General features: G+C 31.9%; 4 protein-coding genes across 4 annotated transcripts; 2 read left to right on the top strand and 2 right to left on the bottom strand.

Annotated features, from left to right (window-relative positions):
* Position 1: 1 nt before the first annotated feature.
* LOC131841710 (UPF0389 protein CG9231) lies at positions 2-964 on the top strand. Its single transcript, XM_059190025.1, has 2 exons — positions 2-447; positions 634-964. The coding sequence occupies exons 1-2, from the start codon at positions 257-259 to the stop codon at positions 839-841; spliced, it is 399 nt and encodes a 132-aa protein (XP_059046008.1). The 5' UTR covers positions 2-256; the 3' UTR covers positions 842-964.
* Positions 965-1,043: 79 nt separating this feature from the next.
* On the bottom strand, positions 1,044-2,483 carry LOC131841709 (protein MIX23). Its single transcript, XM_059190024.1, has 3 exons — positions 1,955-2,483; positions 1,482-1,754; positions 1,044-1,278 (listed from the first exon to the last, which is right to left on the bottom strand). Exons 1-3 carry the CDS (start codon positions 1,982-1,984, stop codon positions 1,171-1,173), a joined length of 411 nt encoding a protein of 136 aa, XP_059046007.1. The 5' UTR covers positions 1,985-2,483; the 3' UTR covers positions 1,044-1,170.
* A 225-nt stretch (positions 2,484-2,708) lies between these two features.
* Positions 2,709-4,994, top strand: LOC131841753 (large ribosomal subunit protein eL24). Its single transcript, XM_059190076.1, has 5 exons — positions 2,709-2,798; positions 2,925-3,000; positions 3,499-3,584; positions 4,069-4,230; positions 4,831-4,994. Exons 1-5 carry the CDS (start codon positions 2,794-2,796, stop codon positions 4,967-4,969), a joined length of 468 nt encoding a protein of 155 aa, XP_059046059.1. The 5' UTR covers positions 2,709-2,793; the 3' UTR covers positions 4,970-4,994.
* Positions 4,995-7,137: 2,143 nt separating this feature from the next.
* On the bottom strand, positions 7,138-8,936 carry LOC131841707 (ATP synthase subunit beta, mitochondrial-like). The gene has a single exon (XM_059190023.1). It carries the CDS (start codon positions 8,824-8,826, stop codon positions 7,285-7,287), a length of 1,542 nt encoding a protein of 513 aa, XP_059046006.1. The 5' UTR covers positions 8,827-8,936; the 3' UTR covers positions 7,138-7,284.
* Between the last annotated feature and the right edge of the window lie 193 nt (positions 8,937-9,129).

Below are 9,129 nucleotides of genomic sequence, written 5' to 3' on the forward strand. Positions count from 1 at the left end.
TTTTTATGGTTGTATCTGATACACCTAATTATAAAAATATAGAACAGTTTTGATTCTTGTTCTTAGGTTTTATTCTTTATCTGTGGTCTGTAAAAACGAAGTAAAATTTAATCTCCAAAAATTACAATTACAAATCTATACTCTGTACTCTAGCTAAAGTTCTAAAACTTCTAAGCATTCTATGATCTGTGTTGTTAAGGTCTGATAATGAAATCTGATTATTAATGTTACAATTTTCCCAATTATATTTTAAAAAATGATTAAGTTACTCTCGATTCGATTATGCACGCGTTATGTAATAAGAAATATGTGTACACCATCAACTTCTGGACCATCTTCGTCCCAATCTTCTGCCCGTGCACAATACAGACCATCTGAGTTCCAGAAGTTTATCCTAGTTTGGACAAAGAAATACAAGTCCAAGGAAGAAATCCCTAGCTTTGTATCGTACGTACAGCTTTTATATAAGTTTTAAATTTTCTTTTCCATCGTAAATTCATATTTATAGGTTTTCAGATTGTGCTTGAAATTTAACAAAATATATTTGTTAATAAACAATTTTCTGTTTAATTCACAAATTATATATTATTGTGGATACTACAAAAGTAATATTTATTATGTATTTTGTTTTAGTGCTGATTTAATCGAGAGATCGCGTAGTCAAGCCAGAATTAAAATTGCAAATGTACTCATGCTTCTAACTGCTCTCGCCAGTTTGGGTGCAATATTTGCTGGCAAAGCTGCTGCAAAACGAGGTGAATCTGTACACCAGATGAATATAGATTGGCACAAAAAGTATGAGGAAGATTACATTAAGAAACAAGACCCAACATCTAAATAAGAATTAGTTTGTCTAAATACTGTAATAAATCATGTTCAATATATAACCATGTACATAGTGTATTAAAGAGATGTATTCTATATTAGATAAGTGATGTAGTAAGTTATTAAAAAGCAAGTAAAATTATCTTAATTCTTGTTTCATCCCTTAATAGCAACTGAATAATATAAAATTATGGAGATGTTATAGTTAATTAATTAATATAGATTAAAATTATTTATGTAGCAGGTGAAATACAATCAAAGGCATATTCTTGTTTGTATGATTTCATTATTCAAACAACTAACATCTGTATACTATAATGTACCATTACAAGCCTTTTTCTATTCTCATAAATCATTAGGTTTAAAGTAACTTCTACAGCTATCTGTGAACACTTTATTGGTTTTTTCTTTTATGACTTCCTCAACGCTAAGTTCTGTTTGTAATAGGCGCAGCTGAAATTATAAGAATATATAAATTAACACCATTTATGCAGGACAAACAAAATGTGAACAGCTGTACACACATAGTAAGGAATTTTACTGTACATTTGATTTTCTAAATCACAACACACTCTTTTATTACTTAATTAAATTAAAGCTTATTAAATACTGAAAACATAATTAATATTTTAAAAATTAAATAGTAGGTATTATACCTTTCTTTGTTCAGTCTTTAAATTTTTGATAACTTCATAATCATCAGGTCTTTCCTCTCTAACAGATTTAAGTTTTTTTACAGATTCTGCTGTGACCAAAATGCAGTTCTTTATTATTTTTTCTCTTTCAGTATGTACTTTATTTATCTTTGAATATAAATCCTGGCAAGCTGTTGTAATATTTACTTTATTATGAAACGATTCTGTAGGTATAGATGTATTTAGTGCATAAATAATTTTATCATCAAGTGATCGCATCTTTTTCAGCTTATCCTAGAAAATACAGTCAATATTTTAATGAATAAATTCGGTAATACAAAATTGTGGGTGAAGACAGAGGTTATTTTTGTTTACACTACACTATAAGTGTTATTAGTCTGCATTCGTCAGTGGCTAAAATTTTAATAAGTATAAGGATTTAGTTGATACTTATTGGAAATATTGAAGAAACTATTAAGACAGTTAATACAAACCTGAAATTCCAAAAAGTCGGGACAAATCATGGTATGAAATGCTCAATATATTAATTTAAATTACATAAGTTTTCAAATAACTTAGGAACAAAAATGTAGATGATAATCTCTATCTTGTCGTTAGGCGAAAAGTATTTATAGTACAATTGTTATAAATATCAAGTTATGAAGTTAATTTTCACTAAGCAAAGAAGCAGCGTAAGCAAATAATCACAATCACTTTGACTATTGTTTTTTTTATTACGGCATGGCATAAAATTTATTCGCCATATTTACCTATATATATTATGTAGAATAATAATTAACATTGTTAATTTGACAGCTACATCGGGAAGAAAGAAATAAGTCTTTCTGATATGTAAAAGAAAAGCTGCAGAATATTCTATAACTAGACCGTTATTTGTAAATAGTTATATTATTGAAAGTCTTCCTGGATCTGTTAGTGATACTCGATGAGATAGAGAGAGAGAGAGAGAGTTTATCAAAGAGTAAGTATACCAGAGGAAGTTTATGTTTGGCTAGATAATAGTGTTCTGTGATGAAATGTGATTTTACGGCCTTGGAAATGTGATATCTCTATGTCCAGTGTTACCAGATTACTATTTGGTATCAAATTTCATCGCTAAGCTCCCAAAAAAAATGTATTGAATGAAAATACTCTTAATAAAAAAAAACACAAAAAGGTCAGTCAGTTAACACTTATAAAATTTCTTCTACAACATCTTTATTAAAAAATCAAGTTTAGCACGATTACCAAATTGCGTATTAGCAACACATTATTTTTTTTTAATAACTTCTGTTTTTTTTTAATCATTCTTTTCTGATTGACAACTCTCACAATGAAGTACGTTATTCATTTTTGTTAATATGAATCTTATAAAATCTTGTAAATCTATGTGTTTACTAAAAATAATAAATATAGATAATGACATAACAGAACTCTGAAATAATAGTTATGCCTTATTTTCAGGATCGGCCTTTGCGCTTACAGTGGTTACAAGATCTATCCTGGCCATGGAAAAACCATGGTTAAGGTGGATGGCAAGGTAAATACATACAATAACCTAAATTTCTGTATAGTTTTAGTTTCTGAAATATCATGCCCAGACATTAAATATTTATAATTTTTGTTTGTACACAATAAAGTACAAATAATTTGAAGTTATTTACAAGATTACATTTATACAGTAGCCCCTATATGGTGCAAATCTAAATAATAACTCCAGATTTTATTTAAGTAATAATAATAGCTTCTAAATGTATAAGCTATTATTATATAACTTAATAAATCATACTTATTAGATAGATACCAATCAATGCATATTGAATTGTAGTTAAGTAAGTAATGTATAATTAGCAGTATTAATGGTTTCAGTCAAACGTATACCTGTACTGTATGTAGATTTAATAGCTTTAAACTTTTTAATAATATTTGTAAATGAGTTTTTAAGTAATTACAAAATTCTCCATTTATTTATGTTGAAAAATATAGTTCTAAATGCCTTTTCTGTAAAACTACAACAATTTAAACCTGTAATTTTCAGACATTCACATTCCTGAATTCAAAATGTGAAGCGGCCCATCTTATGAGGAGGAATCCTCGCAAAGTAACATGGACAGTATTGTATAGGTATGCTATATTTTTGTCTTAAAACTCAATCTATGGAAGGATGCTTATCTTAAATGGTAAAATTGTTAACCAATCTGTTCTTATAAAGAAACTTGTCAAAGCTAAGTTACCAATTCTTGGTCAAGTGACATTCCTATAGAAAGTCATACATTATAATTTATGAGAGGAGTGCTCTGAAGAGTAAATTCCTGCTACTGCCAAAGTACAGACAATGAATGTGTATCAGTCAATCTACAAATAATTCAATAAACTATATTTTCATATACCTTGTTAATTTTTATGAAGCTGGCATATACTAAGAAAGAACTGGTTACAATTACTAATAAGTAACTGATTAATTAACAGTACTGGTAACCTCACCATACCTTGAGATGTATGAAGATGTTAAACATTACTGATAAAAAAAAGTGTAATATATGACATTAATTAAACATTGTTATAGTATATTGATATAGTATAATTATAATAATAAAAATATTTTTAGACGTAAATTCAAGAAAGGCCAAGAGGAAGAGCAAGCCAAGAAGCGCACCCGAAGGACACAAAAATTCCAACGTGCAATTGTTGGTGCTTCTCTCAGTGACATTATGGCCAAGCGTAACATGAAACCTGAGGTGCGCAAAGCACAAAGGGAACAAGCTATCAAGTAAGTTTTCAGGATCTTATTTTGTTATTTTTTTATTTTTTTTTCTAAAGTTAACTCCTGTCTCTAATTTGTTTTTATTTATGTAATAAAATATATATTGTGGCTTAAAATAAAACCAAAATTCATAATTTTTATAATTTGTTACCTATAAATTTAACTCATGTTATCATCTATCATCCACCAGAAGTTCACTTTTATTCATGAATTAAATTAAATTTTCAATGCAGTTGTAGTAAAGGCAGGTTGTAACCATTGATGCTATAGGAAATTGTTGTCAATAAGAAACTAATCTCTTCTTTATCCTAATTACTGCCAATAATTTCGAGATATATATATAGTCTTGTTAATAGCATGTTTTGAGAGACATGGGATTTGTAGCTGTAGCTTTTTTAATTTGCTTGTAACAATTATATACAAATAATTTTAAAAAAAAGTAGCTCACATTTTAGAGCAAATATGTATTTTTTCCAATTAGCTGTTATATTGCAGGAGTCCATTACATTAATAAATGATTGATAAGTGTTCATTGTTGCACTTTATTTACGACTTATTAAAAAAATAAATATAACATACTCAATGAAATATTTTTATTTTTCACAGAGCCGCCAAAGAACAGAAAAAATCAACAAAAGCGGCAAAGAAGGCTACGGCTCCTCCAACGAAAGTAAAGGCTCCTCCTAAAGCCAAGGCTGCTAAAGTCAGTCAGAAGTCTGCTCCAAGAGTAGGAGGAAAACGATAAGAATTGAATACAACAAATAATTTTATTTTGTTATTTTATTTACCTGCAAATGTTCTAATAATTTTCATGTTTCATTTCCTATTTGTACATTTCTAGAGATGCTTTGTAAAACAAAATGCCAGTCACCAACATATATTTGTGGGCAGTACATTTATTAGTTTTAGACATTCCTACAAGAACACACATCTTAGGCCCCTTTCTCTTTTTAATTTACATAAATGACCTTCCCTTTATGGTAGAGAAAATTGCAGATATGCTGTTTGCGGGATGATACTTCGTTAGTGTTTAAAACTGGACGTCAAAGTAATCAATTAGACAATGTAAATTGTGCTATGTCTGCTATATTAAATTGGTTAACATGTAATAACCTATTATTAAATTCCAGCAAAACAAAGTATAAAATTTACACTTCCTAATGTAAGACTAATAAATACACAGTTATTGCTTAATGACGTTAATGATAGTTTTTTTTAGGTATAACAGTGGTCTCGAAATTACAATGGGGACCCCATATTTCAAAATTGGCCAGTAGACTCAGTTCTGCTGCATATGCAATTAACAGACGTGGCGACGGCTAAACTTGTATATTTTAGTTATTTCCACAGCATAATGTCCAATGGCATACTGCTGTGGGGTAAAGCAGCCGATATAAATACTATATTTATTTTGCAAAAGAGAGCCATACGTTCTATTTATGGTATGGGTTCAAGAGAGTCATTACGTCAATGCTTTAAAGAATCAAATATCCTCATCCTTACTTCACAATACATTTATGAAAATATCATGTATCGGGTATACATGATAACTGAAGAACTTAGTTTTAAAAAACTCAAAGACTGTCCAAGTAGAAACTTACGCAATAAAAATAAGCTAATTTTACCTAAATACCGTTTGCACAAAATCAATAATTCATTCTACGGTAATTGCGTAAGATTTTATAATAAACTAGCTGTACCTGCGACTTCGTCCGCGTAAAATAGTGACCTTGACCAAATAATGAGCGAAATATTTAGTAATAATCTGCACTAAATCTGACAGAGAGGCAATTCAAATCTTATATTAATGAATTTTTGTGTAAGAAAGTCTATTAGAGGATAGACGAATTCATAGATGACAACATATCAAGTGAATAATTCGTTTATTAGCATACAATGTTACAATTTATTTTTCTCATTGCTTTCTTGATTTAATTATTTTAGAAATATGAAAGCGTAGCGGTTTTTGTATTGATTGCCGCATGCATTCTTATGTAAAATGTGAATACTATAACTATCATATGGCAATTGTAAGTAGCTATGACGTGGTCTAGTGTTTTGAGTGTGTTTTTCATGCTCACTAAAATATCCAGACTAGTGGTGGCGTGGTGGGCCGGGTCATTGGACTCCGTAAAATATGGTCGAGCGCAGTGATGGCTGGCTCATCCGTCATATTCGTGATCGGGTGCTGCTTGTAGGGACTGGTCTGCTCTGATCACTATGACCGATTTCCTCTTATTAATTGTTTAACCAGTTGGTTATATATTAAATATTTTTTCTATTTGAGTATTTAATTGAATTAGTGCTAATTGGTGGTTTGTATTCACACACTTACTTCAAAATGTAAAGTAATAATAAAATTATTTAAAAGAGCAACACGCAAGTTTCTTGCTTGTTCTTCTTGTGATGAGACAGCTTTCCGAATAGTATAGTATAGTAGATTAAAAAAAATGGAATGACTATTCAATGTAAGTTTATTTGAATAAATTATTTTCTATTCTACCCTAAGTAGTAACGCCCATAGTTTGTTATCACTAACATTGACCCCTGTTACTGGCCCCATAAAGTCGTGTCGTTTTGCATTTCTCACTTCCTTAATAGGAACACCGATAACACAAAATATATCGGAAGTGACGACAATTTACTTGTCATATTGGACCGGAAAATATGGTTGTCGAAACTGGGACCCATGCCCCATTTTAAGAATATATTGGGTTGATAATTAAAATTACCATAGTATATAGCCAAGGCCATCGGGGCCAATCATTAATTACGTTTATAATATTTGTATGTTATTATGCTGACATTCACACTCAATAGGGATTTATAACATGAAATAAACATGGCATATTTGATTAGGATTTTAGTTGTATGCATCCTAGTAGGAAATTGGAAATAAAGAAAATAAGAAAACAAAAATTATATTGATACACGATTTAATGTTGTTTTGTAATTCATAATGAATACCACAAGTAATTTGGGTTGGCAGTTTAAATAAGTAATAAATATTATGTAATAATAATCACATAGCTCATTTCCCCTATATCTAATATTAACTACTTAAGCATTCTTTGCAAGTGTTTCAGCTTTTGCCACAACTTCTTCAATAGGTCCAACCATATAGAAAGCTACTTCTGGTAAATGATCATACTCGCCTCTCAGAATCTGAGAGAAACCTTTAATTGTTTCTTCAAGGGGTACTAGTTTTCCTGCATGTCCTGTAAATACTTCAGCTACTTGGAAAGGTTGTGATAGGAATCTTTGGATTTTGCGAGCACGAGCAACGGTTAACTTATCTTCCTCAGACAGCTCATCCATACCAAGAATAGCAATAATATCCTGTAGAGATTTATAGTCCTGAAGAATCTTTTGTACACCACGAGCTACATTGTAGTGTTCAGCGCCAATGATATTAGGATCCATGATACGTGAAGTTGAATCAAGAGGATCTACAGCTGGGTAAATACCAAGTTCAGCAATAGCTCTGGATAATACCGTAGTGGCATCCAAGTGAGCAAAAGTGGTAGCAGGGGCAGGATCTGTTAAATCATCGGCTGGGACGTAAATGGCTTGTACAGATGTAATAGACCCCTTTTTGGTGGTTGTGATACGTTCTTGCATGGTACCCATGTCAGTAGCCAATGTGGGCTGATAACCTACAGCTGATGGGATACGACCCAGTAAAGCAGATACCTCTGAACCAGCTTGGGTAAAACGGAATATATTGTCAATGAAAAGTAGTACATCTTGTCCTTCTTGGTCTCTGAAATACTCTGCAACTGTCAAACCTGTTAAAGCTACACGAGCACGAGCACCAGGTGGTTCATTCATCTGACCATATACCAATGCTACTTTAGATGTCTTATCTTTGAGAGATATTACACCAGACTCAATCATTTCATGGTACAAGTCATTGCCTTCCCGAGTACGTTCACCCACTCCAGCAAATACGGAATAACCACCATGAGCCTTGGCCACATTGTTAATAAGTTCCATAATTAATACTGTTTTACCCACACCAGCACCACCAAATAGACCAATCTTCCCTCCTTTGGCATATGGAGCTAACAAATCAACAACTTTTATGCCAGTTACAAGAATCTCTTGTTGTACAGACATGTCTACGAATTCGGGTGCTTCGGCATGAATGGCAGCTGTTTTATCTGTGGGGATAGGGCCACGTTCATCAATAGGTTCTCCAATAACATTAATGATGCGACCAAGAGTCTCGGCGCCCACTGGTATCCGAATAGGCGAACCAGAATCGTTAACAGGTTGCCCACGAACTAATCCTTCTGTACCATCCATAGCAATTGTACGTACGGTATTCTCACCTAAATGTTGCGCCACCTCCAGAACTAATCTGGGAGATCGATTTTGAACTTCGAGGGCATTTAGAATGGGTGGAAGATTGTCTTCAAACTGAACATCTACTACGGCGCCGATAACCGCGACCACCTTACCTTGGCCCTTTGCTGAAGACTTAGCTGCATATTCTCGTTTGTTCACAAGTATTCCTGCAGCTAGAGGCGTTCGATCTATCGTGCTGTTAACTACCGCCCTCGTGGCCAATTGGCCAGCTTTACAGACGGAAGAAAACATTTTCGTTTTAAATTCGAAGAAAAATTGTATAAAAGTTATAGAATGAAATTTACGTAAGAACTAAGACCAAGAGGTGATTGAAGAGTTGCCTGATCGAAATTCAAATCACAAAATGTACAAATGGATTGGAACCATTGTTGCCAGATGACAGTCTGCTTCTCCCTACAAATTTTGTCAATTATCACAAAATTCACAATAACACGGAACCACTTATTGTTCGGATTATTTATTATTAAAATTAAAGAATTTTGTTGCCGATAGTAAATTATAATTGACGCCAATTTAATTCGTTCGGTTTTATTA

The sequence above is a fragment of the Achroia grisella genome, unplaced genomic scaffold (genome assembly GCF_030625045.1).
Source record: "Achroia grisella isolate CSIRO2021 unplaced genomic scaffold, CSIRO_AGI_Agris_v1 utg1920, whole genome shotgun sequence".
NCBI lineage: Eukaryota > Metazoa > Arthropoda > Insecta > Lepidoptera > Pyralidae > Achroia > Achroia grisella.

What these genes read in the sequence shown, in the direction of transcription:
- LOC131841710 (XM_059190025.1), top strand. Translation starts at nt 257, where the DNA reads ATGATTAAGTTACTCTCGATTCGATTATGCACGCGTTATGTAATAAGA. An exon ending in GAAATCCCTAGCTTTGTATC is followed by an intron (nt 448 to 633) that starts GTACGTACAGCT and finishes ATTTTGTTTTAG; the next exon opens with TGCTGATTTAATCGAGAGAT.
- LOC131841709 (XM_059190024.1), bottom strand. Translation starts at nt 1,984, where the DNA reads ATGATTTGTCCCGACTTTTTGGAATTTCAG. An exon ending in CCGACTTTTTGGAATTTCAG is followed by an intron (nt 1,755 to 1,954) that starts GTTTGTATTAAC and finishes TGTATTTTCTAG; the next exon opens with GATAAGCTGAAAAAGATGCG. An exon ending in TAAAGACTGAACAAAGAAAG is followed by an intron (nt 1,279 to 1,481) that starts GTATAATACCTA and finishes TTATAATTTCAG; the next exon opens with CTGCGCCTATTACAAACAGA.
- LOC131841753 (XM_059190076.1), top strand. An exon ending in TGGTTAAGGTGGATGGCAAG is followed by an intron (nt 3,001 to 3,498) that starts GTAAATACATAC and finishes TGTAATTTTCAG; the next exon opens with ACATTCACATTCCTGAATTC. An exon ending in CAAAGGGAACAAGCTATCAA is followed by an intron (nt 4,231 to 4,830) that starts GTAAGTTTTCAG and finishes TATTTTTCACAG; the next exon opens with AGCCGCCAAAGAACAGAAAA.
- LOC131841707 (XM_059190023.1), bottom strand. Translation starts at nt 8,826, where the DNA reads ATGTTTTCTTCCGTCTGTAAAGCTGGCCAATTGGCCACGAGGGCGGTA.